Source organism: Globicephala melas, chromosome 1 (genome assembly GCF_963455315.2).
Source record: "Globicephala melas chromosome 1, mGloMel1.2, whole genome shotgun sequence".
NCBI lineage: Eukaryota > Metazoa > Chordata > Mammalia > Artiodactyla > Delphinidae > Globicephala > Globicephala melas.
This window is the reverse complement of record NC_083314.1, coordinates 148,741,062-148,763,669: the sequence shown is the minus strand read 5'-3', so window position 1 is coordinate 148,763,669 and position 22,608 is coordinate 148,741,062. Positions and strand designations below refer to the sequence as shown.

Genomic DNA, 22,608 nt, shown 5'->3' with positions numbered 1-22,608 from the left:
CCTGGCAGCAAAGCAATTCCTTCCCTGCCTCCATGGAGACCCATTTAAAGACAGGGGCCTCCAGGCCCAGCAGTGGTCCGCGCAGATTTCAAGAGCCGTAGGGAAAACAGGCCACCTCAGGCTATACCGGAGTAGCACGAATGTTTACTGATGGCCGTGCGGCCGTTCTAAAAGGAGCATTCCTGGAGCTGGCAGAGGGGGCATTCGGAGGAGCCCAAGCCTTACAGGATGCTGGCCGGACCCTGAGCACTGCCTGGCAACGTTTCAGCGTCTGGTCTGCACCCTGCCCGTTCCCTCAACCTCAGTGGTTCCAGGCCCCTTACTGTGTATTTTAAGACCCTAAACAGAAGACTTCAGATACTTGGAGAAATGAGAAGCAATCAGCAATGATTTTTCCAAATTCCTATCCCCTCCTTCTCTAAGCCACACTGGCCTTCACCTCTTTCCTTCCAGGGTGGGGAGGTGTCCGCCACCTGCCAGGGGCAGCTCCTGCAGGAGGCCCCTCCCACGGGGTTCCTGCCCCAGGACTGTCCAGAGCAAGCCCTCACTCCCAAGACCAGGTTCCCATCGCGACCCCCTCTTTGCCCTCTTTGGGGCTTGTTTTCCTCAGGACCCCACGACACCGTTCTGTCCTGTTTGCTTCGTACTCCTCTCGGCTCCCTCTCTGTCCTCCTCGTAGGTTCCCCTTTCCCTTGCCCGATGAATGTGGGTGTCCCTGGAAACCCTTTCCACAGCCTTCTTTTCTTCTCACTCTTCTCACAATCCGTGGAATGTGAATGCCTCCATTCATATGGCTTCAGTTACCACTCTGGACCTGCTGCCCCAGCCCAGACGCATTTGTCCAGCAGCCTCCTGGGCATCTCCACCCAACATCCTCCAGAGCCTCCCCCTCCCCTCCTGGATGTGTCTCAGCTGAGTTCCACCATCCAAGTCAGATGGGCGCGTCTTCACTCCTCCTTCCCTCTCCTCATCCTCATCCATTCGGTCACCAGAATACCCTGGACTTTACCTCCTAACCATGCTTGACCCTGGCCCAGGTCACCATCACCTTCTGCCTGAATCACTGCAGACAGCAGCCTCCTTGCTCTCTCCGGTTCACCCTCTTCACCATGGCTGGAATGAGCTCCCCACACCCTGGAGCTGCCTCTGTCAGAATGTGTCCCCAACAAGCCACTTGAGGGGAGACCAACAGCTTTTCGAGGGCGGGGGCCACGCCTGATCCAGCTTTGTCCCCAGGGCTAAGATCAAGGCTGGCACAGGGTGGTAGCTTCATGAATGTTTGTTGAATGAATGAATGACAGAATCTGTTACTCCCTGTCCTTTCCATGATCTCGTCTTATCCCCAGGAGATCTGAGCTTGAGGATCCCTTCCGCTCACAGCTGTGGCCCAGCCCCTTGGTGATCCTCCTGCAGATCCCACCAATCCCAGGAGCTTGGCTGTCAGAGCAGCCCCGCGGTCAGAGCCCAGTGCATGTTGTCCCCAGGGGCTGGCAGACAGGGCTTGGGCTTGCCTCCAAGGCCACAAATCCCGAAAAAGGCACCACATCCATCCTGGAACCTGCAGGGAAGGTGTGGAAAGTTTCCAAAGGGGCCCCTCGCTGTCACAGCTTAGCCTACATGGCTCGCCCAGGCTCCCGGCATCTCCTGGCCACTGTTCAGCAGCTCCTTCCAGCATTGACGGCTGCTCTCTGGCCAGCTGTCTTCAGGAAGGAACATCCCATTTCATCTGCCGAGGCCGTGTGGACCAGGAGAGGAGGGAAGAGAGGGAGGACAGTGGGGGCGGGGCACACAGAGCCACAGAGTGGGAGAGAGGGACACACGGAGAGAGGCAGAGAAAGAAGAGACGCTCAGAGACAGACAGGGAGGGGAAGAGAGCTCCAGAACACAGGGAGACAGAGAGAAGAAAGAAGAGAGGAGGTGACAGAGGCTGGGAGACAGGCTGCAACAGACAGAGACACAGAGGCAACAGTAAGGAGAAAAGGAAAAGGAGAGATGTCGGGACAGAGAGAAAGAGATACAAGGAGACAGAGATAGAGAGGGAAGGAGAGGAGGGAGAAAGAGGAGAGAGGAGAAAGAGAACCCAGAAACAAAAACAAAGGGCAGGGGGGCTTCCCTGGTGGCGCAGTGGTTGAGAGTCTGCCTGCTGATGCAGGGGACACGGGTTCGTGCCCCGGTCCGAGAAGATCCCACATGCCGCAGAGCAGCTGGGCCCGTGAGCCGTGGCCGCTGAGCCTGCGCGTCCGGAGCCTGTGCTCCGCAACGGGAGAGGCCACAACAGTGAGAGGCCCGCGTACCGCTAAAAAACCCCAAAAACAAAAAACAAAGGGCACGGAGGAGAGATCTATACACCAAAGACACCAAGGAAGGCTTCCTGGAAGAGGGGCCCAGAAAGGGTGGATTCAAGCAGATAGATTGGAGGGGGTGGAGTTGGGAAACAGGCAAGGGGAGGAGCAAGCGCCTGGAGGAGGATTATAGGTTTGACAAATTGTAAGGCTGGTTTGGTGACTGTGTCCCCTGACTACGCAAGCCAGAGTGCCTCTTAAGGGACATCATATACAGGCAGGGAAGGTGTCCTGATCTGAGTGGGCGGAGCCCCATGATGTTGTAGTGCAGAGACAAAGGCTCCCCTTCTTCCAGGCGCAAGCAGGCCTGTGCTAGGGCACAAGGCTCATCGGCTGGGCATAGCCCAACAGCCCCCATTTACCCTCCGACATGAAAGGCGGGGTAGGACAGAGCTAAGAATCCTGTCCTGAGGTTAGGACAGAAAACCTGGCTCCACAGCCAACCAGCTGTGTGACCTCAGGCAGTCTCCTTCCCCTCTCTGTCCCAGTTTCCCTACAAAGGTCTCATGGGTCCTCCCACCTCTGTGATTCCATCATGTGAGGACCTGAAGGCAAACTCCTCCTCAGTGAGTCTCCTGGGCACAAGATGCTTTTCAAATATTATTTCATTTCATCTTCACAAAAGCATTTCCAGGTACTGCCAGTTGACAGATGAGGGAACTGGAGCTCAGTGAGAGGACGGGACTTGCTGAAGGTCACACAGCCGGTAAAAGGCAAAGCTTGGGCTTCCATCCAGAGATGTCCTAGTTGGCTGCGTGGCTGGTACATCTGCTCTGAAGTACTGGCAGCTGCGAGTGATCCTGAGCTCACGTTCTGGGGGCAGCAAATCGTCAGAAACGTGTGTCCCCTCCAGGTTTCACCAGATCAGAGAGGAAAGCGTGTGAGTATCCAGCTCGAAGAGCATGCCAGTTAACAGGGCAATTTCAAGACAGTACTGGGGGGCTTAGTGGAGGGGAGGAGGGGAGGACCAGATGTTCCCACAAAAGCTCCAAAGTAACACGGGCTCCCCTTGGCCAGCACACGTTTTCTCTCCAGTGAGTCCAATGGGTTTCCAGTTTTCTCTTCCTGGAAGAGGGAGTCCAAGCCCATATTTACGTTCCGTCTGAAATTAATGCAAGGGGAACTATCAAGTGTTACTCTAGCTGCCAGGTTCAGCCGCCGGGTATCAAGCAACAGCGGTGTTTGTTTACCCGAGGAAGTGTGACGGGAGAGCTAGACAGATGGACAGGTGGATGGAGAATTGGGGGTACCTCGGGGCTTCGAACTCCCAAGGAGGGTCTGTCTGGGAAACTGGCAGAGCCAAGCTTTCTTTCTCCTGCTCTGCCGGCCAGGGAGGGCTGGACTGGGGCCTTTTCAGTTCAGCAAGGACTGAGATGATGTCTCCCCTGTACCCAGTTTTGTGCCAGGAGCTGAGACACATGGTCCCCACCCTGGAGGACATCACAGGGTGGAGGCGAGACAGACACGCAAACAATTACAGGGCAGTGTGAGCTATGCCGTGAGGGAGGGATGCCGGGGCTACGGGGCTGAAGAGGAAGGGACAGGACACAGACTAGGGGTCAGCCTCCTCCTTGGGCCCTGCCCTTGTCCCACAGTGAGGACATAAGCCCTGGGGGTTTTGAGGAACCTGTACCCTGGAGGGGTACAGGCCTGAAGCCTCAGAGCCTTCTCCACAAGCCTTCACTGGGACCTCCTACATGTCAGGCACGTGCCAAGCCCTGGGGACTCTGAGAAAGGTTAGACGTGGGGCCTTTCCCTCCTGGGGTCTGACACCACGCTAGACTCAGGCAGTGACTGTGCAGAGTGATTTGAGGTCAGCATGAGGCACTGTGGGGAGAGCCCTGGAGACGGAGCCAGTGATGGGTTCTGTGAACTGCAGGGGGCAGCGCCCAGTGCAGGGCTGGCTGCAGTCATGGTTACCACTCTTTATAACACCCAGAGGCTCCTTTCCCAGAATGTCAGCACCCAGCACCCCAGGAGAGCACCCTGTTGGCCACCCATGCAGGCAGGGACGGGGCCCAACGTCCTGAGCCTCACTGTGTCTTGGAGCTGAGACCGGCTGTGGGGGTCTCCCTGCAGGGTCCCAGCTGGGTCCTCAGAGGCCACCGAGCACTTCTGCCTCATCCCCTGGACAGCCCTGCTCTCCCCTGGGTGGGAGTCCTGTTCTTGGAGGACCGTGGGCTCTGAAATAATACTGACAGCGCAAGAGCTCACGTGTACCAGGCCCGAGCTGCACGTGTGCTGCCCACTGACACCAGGCTCCTCTTAGAGGGACCCTGAGGGCCGAGAGAAGCCAAGTACCTGGTCTGCCCAGGCTCCTTCCTACGAGGACAGGCGCTGAGGTCCTCACGCAGGCAGTCAGGCTCTGAAGCCCATGCCCTCCACCTAGGACACTCTCTCCTCCCCCTGCTTTCCCCACATGCCCAGCAAGAGTGCTGAGCCCTTAGCTGACATTCCAGGTGCCCTAGCTCACAGAGGTCCAGCCTGGTCCAGAGGGCAGGGCTGGCTCCAGTTAGGGACAAGCTAGCAGATGGGACGTTCCTCTGGCTGGCTGGATGCTCTGGGCTGAAACAGGAAGGGTGACACTGGCCAAGGATCTCAGCCTGGAGCAGGCATGCCAGCTGCCAGATGTGTACATGGTGGGGCGGCCGGGCCCTTTGAAACACCGTCGGAAAACTCTGAAACACTTCTGGATGCTGTGGCCTCATGTTCCAAAGTGGGGAGAATGGCAGGCCATGGGCATTTGGCCGGGAGGAGAGAAAGTGGCTGGGCGTGTGCTGTTTGCTGGGTCCCTCGTTTCTAAGGTTACCAGGGCCCTACATGGGCTGTGGTTGCTCTTCTGTGCTCAGCCATGAGCTCTGAGGAGTTTTTGTTCCTGAGGCCCCTGAGTAGAGAACCAGCGGGGGAAGGAGGTGGCTGGGGTCTTGCCCTGAGGACTGTGGGGATGAGGAGAGGAACTGGAAGGCAGCTGGACATGCATCAGGGAAATGTCAACCAATCAATTCTCACCTCCTCCAGGAAGTCTTCTCTGACCTACCCTCCCCTTCCTAGACTAGGAGATGACATATGTGCTTAGCATGAGCAGAGCTGTGATAGGGAAATCCTGTGGGACTGTGGGATCCCAGAGAAGAGGTCCCAGAAGGCCCAGTCAGGAGAGGGGAAGGTCATTCTCAGGAGAACAGAGGGCCCCAGTAGCAGCTGGATGGCTTTTTAGGGAGACGGGCATCAGAAAGAATGGCCTCATCAGTATTGACCATTGTTCCACTCCAGTTCTAAGATTCTCTCTCTTCTCATCTCCACCTTGACTTACCCATCTGCCAAATGGAATAATAATACAATCCTGTCTCCCTCCGGGAGGCAATGAGGACGTGAAAGCCACGTAAGCTGACGGATATGGGTGTTCTTCAAGCAGGATGGTGCCCACTCTCCAAGGAGCAATCGCTGTTGTTATTCATTTTTAAACGTTACTGGTGTTCCATGTGTCGGGCTTCTATCTCGCCCTTCTCTCAAGTCCGGGTCTTCACCATGAGTCGACTCCTGTGTCCCAGCCTCACAGGCCTGTTCCTGATTATGGGCCTGCTGTGGCACTTCAGCTGGGGCTCAAGAGGGGCTGGCACAGCCTGGAGGCTGGGGGTGCTGGATGTGCAGGTGCTCGGGGTAACAGCTACAGCACCTCTGTCTCCGATGCTCACACAGCCTGGCTTTTAACTTGTCAAATCCTGTTTTCTGCTTGGACTTCTGCTTACTGCGGGTGGGTGGTGTGGGGGACGGGTGGCAGCAGTCCTATGTGGAGGTCCAGGTCCTAGCAGGCTCTTAGCTCCGTACTCCTCCCAAGGAACCCAAGAGAGACTGAAGCAAACTCTGCTGGAGGGTTAGAATTCCATGATGATGGAAGGCTGGGATATCAGAACCACACAGTCTTAGAACAACAGGCTGTTAGGGTCAGAGGACTTTGTAAGGTCAGAAGTTAGAATTATATTCAGGCTGTAGCACGCTGGGGTTACAGAACATACCAGTGGCTCTCAGAGTTCAGAATGGATGGGCCCTGCAGGCTAACTGGTCTACCCTTGAGTCTGGCTCGTGTCTCCAGCCCAGCTCAGCCAGCTCCCGCATTATGCCTTCTGTTCCAGATCTCAGGATGGCTGAACAAGTGAACACAACCTGAGAAAGCCCCAGTTCCCTAGAGCTAGGGACAAAACTGTCATTTTCTTCTAGTGCCTGGGACTGAGAGCCCCTCTCCCTCCACCCCAGAGGCCTGGAGCCCAAGAGATACCATGTGACTGAATGGAGGGAACTTGTTTCTGGGTGATTTGGTCTAGTACGTCTTTATAGAACATCTCCTGGGTGTTGGCAGTTCTGCGGAGATATGGGCCTGCCCTGGAGTAGTTCACAATCAGTGGGATGCTTACTGAGCAGTGGGTTCTAGGATGAAATCAGGAAAAGGGCCTGGAGTGTAGATGCATCTGCCTTCACACCCTAGATGTCCAGCGTTGCTGTAGAAAATCTTACAAGCTGGGATTTGGGACCGCTGCAGGTTCACAGGCCCTCAATTGCCAATCAGTGTGGTCTATGTTCCCAGCAATCAGAGCAGATATGGGGCAGGAATGTGGCCTAATCCAGGTCCACAGCAGACATCACTAATCAATCAGACCTCTTCCCTGCTGAGCTTCAATATGGTCTTGTCGTCCTTTATACCGCACTCCAGGTCACCATACCAATCAATCACAGTTGGCTCATGATATGAAATTCATTTAACTTCCTGTCAATGTCAGTTCTTGTGGCCAATCTCTCTTACATTTACATCAAATGTTCTCCTGTCTTCAAACCAAGAACCAGCTCCCAGGCCCCTCTTTCTCTGCACATGACTTCAACCTCTACAGAGTGGAGCACTGATTAGAAGCCAATAGGTCACCTTTCCACCACCAAATTACCTTCCTGCCAGCCTTCTCCCTTCTCCAGCTATAGGTGAGGAGGTGCCCTTTTCTATCCAAGGCCATATCCTCTACCTGAGCTCTGGCCCCCAGCTTTCCTGCTTTCTTGGAAACTTGGGCTAGTCATTTCCCCCAATTTCTCTCCTGTATCATTGGCCTCATCCCTCCTATTGTATGCTTTTCAGCATGTTTTAGGCTTGCTCGATTCTCTCCTATAAGGTGGGTGGGTGGGAGAAACAATACAGTTACCAACTTTTAATTTTGCCAAGTAAGGGCTCTGAAAGCCCTGTTTGTCTCATTTCACCACTATTTTCTTTTTAAAGAGAAAGATATTTAACTTCAAACACAGTAGAAGGAAGATCATTTCAGAATATAAGCCTGTAAATTTAATACACTTCATTAATAAAAAAATTCACCATCTTGTACGTATTTTTCTCAGTTATTTGTGGGCCAGAGGAAATCCGAGGACACACTTAAGATCTCTGAGGACACGTAGGCTCAGCTTGTCAAACTGCATGGGCCTGGCAGTCTGGAATCAGCCCTCCCCTAACCCTGGGCTGGTGCACCCCTCCATGGCAGTGGCCTGGCTCCTTCCAGAACACCCAGGTTTGCACACCGGCCACAGTCACCTCCCGAGGAGGTGGGGCTTCCATCTGGGTCCCCAGCTGTCACCCAGGCCTGCTCAGAGTTGTCACACATGTCCACACCCCAACTGCCCTGGAACCTGCTGAAGAACTTCCAGAAGAGGTCAAACAGCTCCTGAATACAGAAACAGCCCAAACGCTAAGGAGAGTACTCTTCTGTGGGATGTACCAGCTAAAAAGACACTCTCCTGCAAAATCGTCAACCATTCTGGAAGTATACAGCAAGGGCACCATGTACGGGGGGAAATGGCCAGGACCAGGACCCAAGAGGCCAGGATTCAAGTTGAAGGTCTGCCTGCAAGGCCTTGAGGAAGCCATTCATCTGCTCTGGGCCTTAGTTTTCATCTGCAAAATGAGTATAATAACCCCCTTCTCGTGGGCTTATTGTGAAGATCAGAGGTAATGTAATCTAAGAGCCTGGAATGGTGGCTGGCCCACAGGAGGGTCTCTGTGATAAGGATCCCTCCACCACAGTAGAGAGTGTAACGCTATTACCTAAAGTACACCTAGCACAGTCTGATGAGGCAGGTGTATGATCCCCATTTTACAGATGAGAGACTGAGGTCCTTGGAGGTGAAATGGCTTTCCCAAGCTCTCTTAATTAACAGTGATGGAACCCGGCTTTATGCCCAGGCATCCTGACTGCAAAGCTCTGACCCTTTGGATCAAATCTCCCTGTAGAGCAGAGCAGAGGAGGGGCCAGTCGGCCTGCAGCACTGGGAATCCCAGTCTGTGCTTGTGGACTCTCAGGAAGGGGTTCTGGAGCAGGGGTGGGCTGGGGAAGGATCTGGATGGGCACGGGGGGTGGCTAGGCAGGTGGAGGCTCTTTCTCTCCCTCACCCTAGTGAGCCTGAGGCTGGTCTCAGGCCGGTCTGTTGTAAAATGGCAGAACCCCAGGCTATAGAATGACAGGATGGGCAAGGCCAGGCTGTGGGTGGCTGGGAGTCTTATAATCATATTTCCGTCCTAAGCTATTTCCTAGAGACATTCATGAAACTGGATCTGAGAGACTGTTGCACGAACAGACACCCTCTGGGGGATGGCGAGGTGTATTTCCAGGGGCAAAGACCCTCCCTCCCTCCCTCCCACAGTGCCTTCTTTGAGGGCCGGACAGGGGATGGGCAACGAGTCAGGCTGACTCAGGTCCCCAGTGCTCGAAGGTCTGGGAAGGCCTGAGTTGGAAAAGGCACCCAGACGGGAACGTGTGCCATGGAGCCTGTGCGTCTGTAGGTCGCATGCTGCCGAAGAGTGCTGGGCCTGTCCCTGCACGTACGTCCTCAGCCTGCCTTTGGATGTGGGACTCAGGAGCTATGTGGCCATAAGGACACAGCGAGGCAGGCGTGGACTTCTGTCACCACGAGTTGTGTGTGGACGTGTCCCATGCTGACACACTGTTACAGGTCCTCTCAGCTGGCTCCCTGACCGCACGTGAGAACAGAGCCCCTGACCACGGCTCTGGGCCCTGGGAACCAGTCCCGGCTCTGTCCCCATCTCGCCATGAGCTTCACCCACGTCCTGGCGTCTGTGGAACTCAGTCTGCCCGTGGCTATGATGAGGTGGGCAGGCTCGAGCTTGAAGGCTGAGTCCGGCTTTGAAATGCTCAGGTCGAGCGTAGACGTGCAGCACCGAGCAGGCCATTTGCTGCAGGTGCTGCTGAGCCAGAAGTGGCATCTGCCGGCAGGATGTGCCCACAGCCCCGGGCCTGTTGCCATAGGACAGACGGTCTCTAAGAGCCAAGGTGGGGCTCCCATTGCCCTCACTTTACTGCTGGGCTGTTCTAAGCTCTCCAGGCCAGGAGACCAGGATTGGAGGATCCGGTCAACATTCATTCATCTGTTCCTTCCTTCACTCATTCATTCTTTCATACCTTCACTGAGCTCAAAACATATTACACATGACTGAAAAACACAGGCATGATGAAGTGAAGCCTGCCTTCCTGGAGCTCAGGACGCTGGCAGGAGACAGAGCCAGCACCCTGCACTGGCTCCACCATGGGGAGCAGCCTGGAAGTGGGGAGAGGACCAGGAGGCTGGAGCTGATGGAGGCTTTGGACCAGGACAGTGGCAGTGGGGATGGACAGAGTAGACAGCGGTGAGGTCTTTTTGGTGGTCTGTCAAAAAAACTGACCAGGCCCGTGCTCTCCGACTGCCAGTGATGGCGGGTCTGGGCCCCACGCTCCAGCGCCATCCATTTTCAGGGCTAGTTGATTCGGCAGAACCTCCAGAACGAACATGATCCTGCCAACATCTTGATTTCAGCCCAGTGAAATCCATTTCGGAGTTCTGAGCTCCAGGACGCCGTGTGGCTGACAGGGTCTTGGTGCTCCAGCCTGGTGTCAGACCTGAGCCTCTGAGGTGGGAGAGCCGAGTTCAGGACATTGGACCACCAGAGACCTCCCGGCCCCACGTAATATCAATCTGCGAGAGCTCTCCCAGAGATCTCTGTCTCAACGCTAAGACCCAGCTCCATCCAACGTCCAGCTAACCACCAGTGCTGGACACCCCATGCCAAACAACTAGTAAGACAGGGACACAACCCCACCCATTAGCAGAGAGGCTGCCTAAAATCATAATAAGTTCACAGACACTCCAAAACACACCACCGGACGTGACCCTGCCCACCAGAAAGACAAGATCCAGCCCCACCCACCAGAACACAGGCACCAGTCTCCCCCCACCAGGAAGCCTACACAAGCCACTGAACCAACCTCACCCACTGGGGGCAGACACCAAAAACAACAGGAACTATGAACCTGCAGCCTGTGAAAAGGAGACCCCAAACACAGTAAGTTAAGGAAAATGAGAAGACAGAGAAATACGCAGCAGATGAAGGAGCAAAGTAAAAACCCACCAGACCAAACAAATGAGGAGGAAATAAGCAGTGTACCTGAAAAAGAATTCAGAGTAATGATAGTAAAGATGATCCAAAATCTTGGAAATAGAACAGAGAAAACACAAGAAACATTTAACAAGGCCTTAGAAGAACTAAAGAGTAAACAAACAATTATGAACAACATAATAAATGAAATTAAAAATTCTCTAGAAGGAATCAATAGCAGAATAACTGAGGCAGAAGAACGGATAAGTGACCTGGAAAATAAAATAGTGGAAGTAACTACTGCTGAGCAGAATAAAGAAAAAAGAATGAAAAGAATTGAGGACAGTCTCAGAGACCTCTGGGACAACATTAAACACACCAACATTGAATTATAGGGTTCCCAGAAGCAGAATAGAAAAAGAAAGGGTCTGAGAAAATATTTGAAGAGATTATAGTTGAAAACTTCCCTCACATGGGAAAGGAAATAGTCAATCAAGTCCAAGAAGTGCAGAGAGTCCCATACAGGATAAATCCAAGGAGAAACACGCCAAGACACATATTAATCAAACGATCAAAAATTAAATACAAAGAAAAAATATTGGAAGCAGCAAGGGAAAAGCAACCAATAACATACAAGGGAACCCCTGTGAGGATAACAGCTGATCTTTCAGCAGAAACTCTGCAAGCCAGAAGGGAGTGGCAGGACATATTTAAAGTGATGAAAGGGAAAAACCTACAACCAAGATTACTCTACTCAGCAAGGATCTCATTCAGATTTTTTTTTTTTTTTGGCGGTACATGGGCCTCTCACTGCCGCGGCCTCTCCCGCCACGGAGCACAGGCTCCGGACGCGCAGGTCCAGCAGCCATGGCCCATGGGCCCAGCTGCTCCGCGGCACACGGGATCTCCCCGGACCGGGGCACGAACCCACAACCCCTGCATCGGCAGGTGGACTCTCAATCACTGTGCCACCTGGGAAGCCCTCTCATTCAGATTTGACGAAAAAATTAAAACCTTTACAGACAGGCAAAAGATAAGAGAATTCAGCACCACCAAACCAGCTTTACAACAAATGCTAAAGGAACTTCTCTAGGGGGAAACACAAGAGAAGGAAAAGACCTACAAAAACAAACCCAAAACAATTAAGAAAATGGTAATAGGAACATACATATCAATAATTACCTTAAATGTAAATGGATTAAAGCTCTAACCAAAAGACATAGACTGGCTGAATGGATATAGAAACAAGACTCGTATATATGCTGTCTACAAGAGACCCACTTCAGACCTAGGGACACATACAGCCTGAAAGCGAGGGGTTGGAAAAAGATATTCCATGCAAATGGAAATCAAAAGAAAGCTGGAGTAGCAATTCTCATATCAGACAAAATAGACTTTAACATAAAGACTATTACAAGAGACAAAGAAGGACACTACATAATGATCAAGGGATCAATCCAAGAAGAAGATATAACAATTGTAAATAATTATGCACCCAACACAGGAGCACCTCAATACGTAAGGCAAACATTAACAGTCATAAAAGGGGAAATTGACAGTAGCACAATAATAGTAGGGGAATTTAACACCCCACTTTCACCAATGGACAGATAATGCAAAATGAAAATAAATAAGGAAACACAAGATTTAAATGACACATTAAACAAGATGGACTTAATTGATATTTATAGGACATTCCATCCAAAAACAACAGAATACACTTTCTTCTCAAGTGCTCATGGAACATTCTCCAGGATAGATCATACTTTGGGTCACAAATCAAGCCTTGGTAAATTTAAGAAAATTGAAATCATATAAGGTATCTTTTCCAACCACAATGCTATGAGACTAGATATCAATTACAGGAAAAAAAACTGTAAAAAATACAAACACAAGGAGGCTAAATAATATGCTACTAAACAACCAAGAGATCACTGAAGAAATCAAAGAGGAAACCAAAACATACCTAGAAACAAATGACAATGAAAACACGATGACCCAACACCTATGGGATGCAGCAAAAGCAGTTCCAAGAGGGAAGTTTATAGCAATATAATCCCACCTTAAGAAACAAGAAAAATCTCAAAAAAACAACCTAACCTTATAACTAAAGCAATTAGAGAAAAAAAAACAAAAAAACCCCACAAAGTTAGAAGAAGGAAAGACATCATAAAGATCAAATCAGAAATAAATGAAAAAGAAATGAAGGAAACAATAGCAAAGATAAATAAAACTAAAAGCTGGTTCTCTGAGAAGACAAAAAAAATCATAAACCATTAGCCAGACTCAGCAGGAAAAAAAGGGAGAAGACTCAAAACAACAGAAATAGAAATGAAAAAGGAGAAGTAACAACTGACACTGCAGAAATACAAAGGATCATGAGAGATTACTACAAGCAACTCTATTCCATAAAATGGACAACCTGGAAGTAATGGACCAATTCTTAGAAAAGCACAACCTTCTGAGATTGAACCAGAAAGAAATAGAAAATATAAACAGACCAATCACAAGCACTGAAATTGAAACTGTGATTAAAAATCTTCCAATAGGGGCTTCCCTGGTGGCGCAGTGGTTGAGAGTCTGCCTGCCGATGCAGGGGACACGGGTTCATGTCCCGGTCTGGGAAGATCCCACATGTCGTGGAGTGGCTAGGCCTGTGAGTCATGGCTGCTGAGCCTGTGCGTCTGGAGCCTGTGCTCCACAACGGGAGAGGCCACAACAGTGAGAGGCCCGCGTACCGCAAAAAAAAATAAAAAATCTTCCAACAAACAAAAGCCCAGGACTAGATAGCTTCATAGGCAAATTCTATCAAACATTTAGAGAAGAGCTAACACCTATCCTTCTTCTAAAATATAGCAGAGAGAGGAACACTCCCAAACTCATTCCACGAGGCCACCATCGCTCTGATACTAAAACCAGATGAAGATGTCACAAAAAAAGAAAATTACAGGCCAATATCACTGATGAACATAGATGCAAAAATTCTCAAAAAACTGCTAGCAAACAGAATCCAACAGCACATTAAAAGGATCATACACCATGATCAAGTGGGGTTTATCCCAGGAATGCAAGGATTCTTCAATATATGCAAATCAATCAATGTGATAAACCATATTAACAAATTGAAGGAGAAAAACCATATGATCATCTCAATAGATGCAGAGAAAGCTTTTGACAAAACTCAACACCCATTTATGATAAAAACTGTCCATAAAGTAGGCATAGAGGGAACCTACCTCAACATAATAAAGGCCATATATGACAAACCCACAGGAAACATCATTCTCAATGGTGAAAACTGAAACCATTTCCTTTAAGATCAGGAACAAGACAAGGTTGCCCACTCTCACCATGATTATTCAACATAGTTTTGGAAGTTTTAGCCACAGCAATTAGAGAAGAAAAAGAAAAAAAGGAATCCAAATCAGAAAAGAAGAAGTAAAGCAGTCACTGTTTGCAGATGACATGATACTATACATAGAGAATCCTGAAGGTGCTACCAGAAAACTACTAGAGCTAATCAGTGCATTTGGTAATGTAGAAGGATACAAAATTAATGCACAGAAATCTCTTGCATTCCTATAGACCAATGATGAAAAATCTGAAAGAGAAATTAAGGAAACACTCCCATTTACCATTACAACAAAAAGAATAAAATACCTAGGAATAAACCTACCTAAAGAGAAAAAAGACCTGTATATGGAAAACTATAAGACACTGATGAAAGAAATTAAAGACAATACAAACAGATGGAGAGATATACCATGTTATTGGATTGGAAGAATCAATATTGTGAAAATGACTCTACTACCCAATGCAATCTACAGATTCAATGCAATCCCTATCAAACGACCACTGGCATTTTTCACAGAACTAGAACAAAAAATTTCACAATTTGTATGGAAACACAAAAGACCCCGAATAGCCAAAGCAATCTTGAGAAAGAAAAACGGAGCTGGAGGAATCAGGTTCCTGGACTTCAGACTGTATTACAAAGCTGCAGTAATGAAGACAATATGGTACTGGCAAAAAACAGAAATATGGATCAATGGAACAGGATAGAAAGCCCAGAGATAAACCCACGCACATATGGTCACCTTATTTTTGATAAAGGAGGCAAGAATATACAAAGGAGAAAAGACAGCCTCTTCAATAAGTGGTGCTGGGAAAATTGGACAGCTACATGTAAAAGAATGAAATTAGAACACTCCCTAATACCATACACAAAAATAAACTCAAAATGGTTAAAGACCTAAATGTAAGGCCAGACACTATCAAACTCTTAGAGGAAAACATAGGCAGAACACTCTATGATATAAATCACAGCAAGATCCTTTTTGACCCACCTCCTAGAGAAATGGAAATAAAAACAAAAATAAACAAGTGGGACTTAATGAAACTTAAAAGCTTTTGCACAGTAAAGGAAACCATAAACAAGACGAAAAGGCAACCCTCAGAATGGGAGAAAATATTTGCAAACAAAGCAACTGACAAAGGATTAATCTCCAAAATTTGCAAGCAGCTCATGCAGCTCAATAACAAGAAAACAAACAACCCAATCCAAAAATGGGCAGAAGACCTAAATAGACATTTCTCTAAAGAAGATATACAGATGGCCAACAAACACATGAAAGAATGCTCAACATCATTAATCATTAGAGAAATGCAAATCAAAACTACAATGAGATATCATCTCACACCAGTCAGAATGGCCATCATCAAAAAATCTAGAAACAGTAAATGCTGGAGAGGGTGTGGAGAAAAGGGAACACTCTTGCACTGCTGGTGGGAATGTGAATTGGTACAGCCACTATGGAGAACAGTAAGGAGGTTCCTTAAAAATCTACAAAGAGCACTACCATATAACCCAGCAATCCCACTACTGGGCATATACCCTGAGAAAATCATAATTCAAAAAGAGTCATGTACCAAAATATTCATTGCAGCTCTATTTACAATAGCCCGGAGATGGAAACAACCTAAGTGTCCATCATCGGATGAATGGATAAAGAAGATGTGGCACATATATACAATGGAATATTACTCAGCCATAAAAAGAAACGAAATTGAGCTATTTTTAATGAGGTGGATGGACCTAGAGTCTGTCATACAGAGTGAAGTAAGTCAGAAAGAGAAAAACAAATACCATATGCTGACACATATATATGGAATTTAAGAAAAAAAAATGTCATGAAGTACCTGGGGGTAAGACAGGAATAAAGACACAGACCTACTAGAGAATGAACTTGAGGATATGGGGAGGGGGAAGGGTAAGCTGTGACAAAGTGACAGAGTGGCATGGACATATATACACTACCAAACGTAAAATAGATAGCTAGTGGGAAGCAGCCGCATAGCACAGGGAGATCAGCTCGGTGCTTTGTGACCACCTAGAGGGGTGGGATAGGGAGGGTGGGAGACGCAAGAGGGAGGGGATATGGGGATATATGTATACATATAGCTGATTCACTTTGTTATACAGCAGAAAGTAACACAACATTGTAAAGTAATTATACTCCAATAAAGACGTAAAAAAAAACCCCAGAAAAAAACAAAACAAAACTGACCAGGAATCAGCTGGATTTCAGAGATGGGGAAGAAAGTGGAGGTGGTAGGGAGCCTGCGTGCTGGCCTGGTGCCTGAGTGGACATTTGTGCTGCAGTGCACTTGGGGTTTCAGTGTCAGTGGTTGCCTGGGCCATTGTGATTTTCGTCTCTAGGCTCTCCTGTTTCCACACCCACAGGAAGAAGCAGGTATTAGCTACCCCCAGCCCCTGAGTGACTGGTCCTGAGCCCTGCAGCAGGTGGGGCAGGTAGAGCATGCAGAATGCTGGATCCCTTACCGGCCTCTCTCAGTGCCCGGGCTCTCTAGGGGCTCACATTAGGGGAGGAGCCTGAGGGCTAGTTGAGTTCCCAGTGGTGCCCCTTTTGTGGTCAGCTGTGGGCCGGTTTAGCACAGGATACACTGCCCAGATGCCCATAGGAGGGAGGGCTGGGGAGCCTGCTGGGATGGTGAGTGAGGGAGAGTGCGTGTTGGGGAGCACTGGCTTCCCTGCATGGTCCCCAGATCTGTTCTGACTCAAGCCAGGTCCCCAGCAGGTGTCCTGCTGTCGAAGTCCTGCTTCTACTGGCTCCTTCAGGCAGCCCCTCCCACCGCCACAGGAACCCCACTCTTCTCAGAAATCTGTTTGAAGAGCTCCTAGAATCACAGATGGCCCAAGTGAGTCCTGGGTCTTTCTGCTCAGATGAGTGAACTGAGGCTGCCAGAGGGGAGGGAAGAGGCCACATCAGGCCATGGCACAGCTGCAGCGTTAGCCCAGACGTCTCCGTCCAGCTGCAGGTATGGTCTTATAGAGGCTGTCCCAGAGGTCCCGCGTTTCTGAGGCCCTCCCACACGCCTCTGCCGTGCTGAGGGCCAATGGGGAGGGAAGACAGCTGCAGACACACACAAACCCTGGATCTTGCCCTTGAAGTATCTGGGGTTGAACAGTGGGGGGTGGGTGAGGCAGACCTCCAGCAGTGGACACGCCCTGTTATGAATCAGGATGTCCACACAGGCCCTTCTGCGTTAGACAGGTTGCTCGGCTTGATCCAACTCTGCCTGACGCAGGCAGGCAGCGTGTGGGTAGCGGGGCAGGGAAGGGAGGGGAGAGAGAGGACAGCGCCAGGGAGCACAACGCCCACGAGTGTGACGCCCGCCAGCCACCTCAAGGGGAATTCGTTCAGCCCAAATTGCAAGCAGTGTGAGCAAGAAATACGTTTGTCCTTGTAGCACCGGAGCAAGAGCTGATAAATAAAGGAGGCAAATGCAGTATCTTGGTCCCAAGGTGGACAGCACTGTCATCAGGAGAGACAGCCATGGAGAAAGGAAGACAGAGTGAGGGAGAAGAAGCAGGAGAGGAACAGGGAGAGAGACGCTGAGCAAGTCCTGTACCTGTACCTGCGTGTCTGGACTTTCCAGAGCCCCAGAAGGAGCATCAAGGTCATGGTCCATATGGTGGGGATAAAATTGGTATTAACTGTCATCATCATAATGATGCCGATCGTTGTGGCTGCCATTTTGAGTTCCAGCTATGTGGTAGTAATCTTTGCAACTATTCTACAAGGTAGGTCTTTTCAATTCATCACATAATTATTGTTATCACTGCCCATTCATAGAAGAGGGACTTGAGCCCTTGAGAAGGTCCCCTCCGAAGCCATGCAGTCTGGAGGGGGTTGGGCTGGGATTTACAGCCAGGGCTGTGGGATGCCAGAGCCGCCTTCTCCCCACTGGGCCACGTGGCCCTCACTGACTTGGCCTTGGCTCTGAGGGGTGGGCCCAAGCCTGGGCTGGACACTGGGAGCTGGCTTCAGGTCTGGGCTCTCAGCATGGCCTCCTGGGGCATGAAGGAGCCACAGAAGTTATCCTGGTTTTGGCAGTGGTCACCGCCCTTGTCCATGGGGACTGTCACAGAAGAAGCCTTGACCAGAAGCAGGGGACCCGTGTTGGATTCCAGCTCTGCTGAACACTGTGTGGCTTTCCCTGCTCATTCGGGGCCTCAACTTTTCCCTTTATGAAGCAGAGGTCAGAAGAGGGTCCAGCAACCCTCCCAGCCCTTAAGGATCTGGCAAACAATCCCTTCCCCACTCCGGTCCAAACCTGCTCCGAAGGCAAAGAAGCAGATCTTGTCTTCGTTCTCCTGCAGAAGAGTCATGACCCTCTTCCCCATCCGCTCATTCCTCTTGTAGATGAGCTCCTGGCGGAAGTAGCTGTCGATCTCCTGGGCCGTGACCTGCTCGTGCGGCGGAAGGGTGGTGTTGATAAAGTTGGGTAGCTGTAAAGGCAAGACAGAGACTGCTGCCTTCAGTTCTTCCTGGAGCAGAGTGGCTTTCAATAAACACACACAGCCCAGTGTGGGGCTGGGTAACTTACCTTTATTCAGGTAACTGATGCTTTTCATCAGTTCCCAGATGCTTTGAGATGACTGTTGTTATCCCAGTTTCACAAATAAAGAAAGAAGAGCAAAAGATCCAGAGATAGGTGGACAGCCACACAGCTAAGTAAATGGCAGAGCCAGGCTGGAGCCCTTGGACGCCACCCTCACACACGTATCACTCCCGCGTCTCTGCCTTGTTGAACCTCGGCTTCCGGACACAGAGGTCCTGGGAGGCTCTCACTGTAGCACTGACCCTGTCACTGGCACGTACAGGGAATCTGGTTCAGCAAGCAGGTGTGGAGGATCTGCCTGGTGTAGCGAAAAGGCTGACCTGGGCTTCAGGCCCTGTTCTGATGCTGTGTGACTTTGGCCAAGTTACTTAACTTTTCTGAGTCCAGGTTTCCTCATTTATAAGTTGGGGCTGATGGTGTTGAGGGGGATTGCATGAGATGATGGGTGTTGTCGTGGACACCTTTCAGCCCACCCCACCCTACAGAGGTCAGAGGAGGGGTCATAACCTTTGATTCTCCCAGTGTATCAGCCCTGGTTGGCCACTTTCTGTTGCCACCACTATCTCTGCATCCCCAGCTCCACCGCTGCTCAGGACGTAACCCAAACCCTCCATCCCTTCTTGAAAATTTCAACTCCAGGACCAAGGCTTCCTTCCATAACAAGGGTTTGTTCAACAACCTGGCTTGGAGCTATCCATATTTCCCAGCTCTCGGCCCCATGTCCACACTCAGCTGCATGGCCTGGGGCCAGCATTTCTGACGTGTCTTTGAACGAGGCAGAGAGCTCCCTGAGTACAGGGACAGCACCTCTGTCACTCCTGGGCCCCTGCTGCCTGGCACAAAGTAGGTGCCCAGCACAGGTTTCTGGAGCCTTGAACATAAAGATGTGCCGTCCCTCCTCACCACATCGCCTCTTCCTGTTCTTCTGTTCCCGACACGTTGCCTCTCTAACCTGCTCCAGTGCTGTGGCCTTTAGCATGTGGGTGGGGTGGGAGAGGAAGCCATGGACCACGGAGGACCCTGAGGCCATGAGTAAGAATACCTGCTCTTTCCCCACAATCCACCGGTGTGATTCTAACCTCCAAGCCCTTGCTCACAAGGGGTGCCCCCTTCATCACTCTGTCTTCACCAACCCAGGCCCAAAGCACAGGACACAAGGCCTAGCTGACTTCTGAACTGGCCAGATGGTGAGTCCAGCACGAGGAGACTAATGTCCTGCAGGTTTCAGCCCAGCCACATGGATTCCAGAGCCACTGACGAGTTGTCAGCCCTCCTTCTGAGGAGAATGGAGGCATCAATGGAGGCTGAACCCAGAGGGACTCTGGGGAGGCTGGGACACCTGCCTCTGCTATCTGTTGGCCAAGGACCAGGGTATTCCCTGAGTTAGAGGGGCTTCTCTGCCAGAAATGCCTGATATGCTGTTCTGGGAGGAGCAAGACATTGATATGACTGGTATGCCCTAAACTTGAGCAGTGCACAACCTAGATAGCTGTATGCAGCAGCTCTGCCAATGCCCAATCAGGGCCAGCACAGAGTTGATGCTTGGGGACTGTTTGGCAAATGGATATATAGAGGAAGGAATAGAGTTCTTACTCCCTCCCCTAAACATGGAGGGGATGCTTGGCAGCCCTGATAAAACAGGCCACACGTGGACTTGACGCCACCATAGGAAACACTGCAGGCTTCTGAGTGGGGGAGGAGCACAAGAGAGGCTGTGACTCAGAAGGGTTATATCTGGAAACCTGGCCCTCGCAGGCTTCTCTCCGTTCCTTGGGTGTGGAAGGAACGTGGGACGATGCTGCACTGACAGATAAACATTTGTTCAATGAGTGGACGCACGGATGAATGGGTGGCCCGCAGGCAGCAGCTCTGGAGGTTGTGAATGTGAGTCCTGAACAGCTGAGTCAGCTCGGGTTGGAATCCTCCTTTTGCCACTTACCAGCTGGGTGGCCTCTAACTCACAGGTTACTTGGCCCCTCTGAGACTCAGTTTCCCAATTGGTCATATAGGGGCTATATATATTGTTATAGGAATTAAACAAGGTCAGTTTTGGAAAGCGCTTAGCACAGCGCGTGGCACAAAGGAAGTCTTGATGAAACGTCAGCTTTGTACAACGAGCCTGGAGGATGGGGCTGCCTGCGTCATCTTTCCCCTCTGACGGCAGGGGCTACAGTGAAGGGTGGCCTTGGACAGGGGATAGAGATGGAGATGACAGAGAGGCGGCCTTCAGAACCATCAGAGAGCCTGAAGGCAGCATTCTGCTTCCCTTCCCCTCTTCCGAGGGTCCAGGCAGAGGCCTTCTCCCTGGGATGTGTCCAGCCCGCCCTCCTCAGTCCCCTGACCATGAGTGTGCATTTGTGGGTGATGAATCTCCATTCAATATGTAGGGAGCTTGAAAAAAAAAACAGAACTAGAAAGTTCCATGTCAAAGCCACAAAGAAGCTGGGCTAGCCACTGGGTTCCGTGGGCTGCCCTGCAGCTGGCTGACATTCTCTGCATGTTTCATGCTGATGGGTCCTGGCTCCATGCCAAGGATGAGGCCTGGCTGGATGGAAGCAAATTAATGATGTGATTAGACTTGTTGGGAGTCTTAAATCTCTTGCAACAAGTTCAAGTGCAGGATGTATGATAACATTTTAAAGAGGATACGTTAAGTCCCCAGGACCCTAAAGTGATAGGTCCAAGATGGAGTGATGAGAAGATGGGCCAGGCAGAGCTGGAGTGGGGCTGTGAGGCTCCCCTGACCCCCAACTAGGACTGGGTCAGGTCTAGCGGTCAAGGGCTCAGGTCTGCTGATGTCACAACCTCAATGTCCTCACCCCTTCTCTTTATCCTGTCCATCCAACAGACACCTTCTGAGAACTTCCGTGGGTCCAGCCCTGTGTCCCGCTAGGAGGCCCACAGATAACCCAGGGTCTGCTGCCCTGGACGAGGCTCACACCAGTGGGGATCAGGACACTGGGGCACACATGTTTTCGAGGGCAGTGAGGGATGTGGGAGCCTGGAGGAGGCCGCTAACAGGGTGACAACGTGTCTCGGTTTGTTGAAGACAATCCAGGTTCACGGCTATGGTAGATTGCTGCATGGCTATTAATTATTCTGACTCAATTACATTTGACCTTTTCCTCTCAATAGTGTCCGAGTGTGGACAATAAATATATGCATTTCTATTCTACACCTAACACAGGCTGGGGGCTCAGAGGAGTCTTCCCAGGGGAGGGGCCGTTGGATCACCCTGCTGATTTGGGGGCACCGACAGTGCTAGTGACCGGAGAGCTGCAGGAGGCCAGGGACTCAGCCATTTCTGAAGGTGTGACGGAGGGGGGATGAGGTGAAGCCGACCGAGGGTGAGGTGTGCCTGGCCCCTGTCCGCCAGTATGATCATCCTGGGCCCTGCATCTGTCCAGCCCCGGCCTCCAGAGGCCGCTCCAGCAGCCTCGGCACTGCAGCCAGAGGCATCTTTCTGACCACGTCCCTGTCTGGCTTAAACACCCCAGGGTTTCGGCCCCTCAGTGAACATTCTCACCCCCATATGGTCTGCCGTCTGCTTTGCAGATCATTCCTCAGGACCTCCCACTTTCCTGTGCCCCTGCCACGCAGCTCGCTCTGCCTGCCAGCCCCTGGCTTTGTCCACACCTGGCCAGACTCTACTCTCAAGCCTGGTCCAATACCACCTTCACCTGAAGCCCTCCCCGGCTGCAGGCGGTGACTGCCCCCTCCAGCCCCTGTGACATCAAGACCTCCAGCCGCAGACCCCTTCTCTGTTAGCACGCGGGCACTGCATTTAGCCTTGCTGCCCTGACACTAGGCTTGTCTGTGTCTGGGGGCGGGGCTGCCTAGTCCCTCCCTTGAGGGCTAGACTCTGCCTGTGCACCCCTAGGCTGCTATTCTAACCTGGGTGGGCCAATCTACCCGTGCCCTCTGCTCTACTTCAAGTACAGGCACTGC

General features: G+C 50.9%; 1 protein-coding gene across 1 annotated transcript in view; it reads right to left on the bottom strand.

The window, feature by feature from the left end:
- Positions 1–22,608, bottom strand: part of TRABD2B (TraB domain containing 2B) — a 216,034-nt gene that overhangs the window by 18,919 nt on the left and 174,507 nt on the right. The window contains exon 4 of the mRNA XM_030870075.2: positions 18,373–18,547. Within this exon, the coding sequence (XP_030725935.2) occupies positions 18,373–18,547 (175 nt within the window). The remainder of the gene's footprint in view (positions 1–18,372; positions 18,548–22,608) is intronic.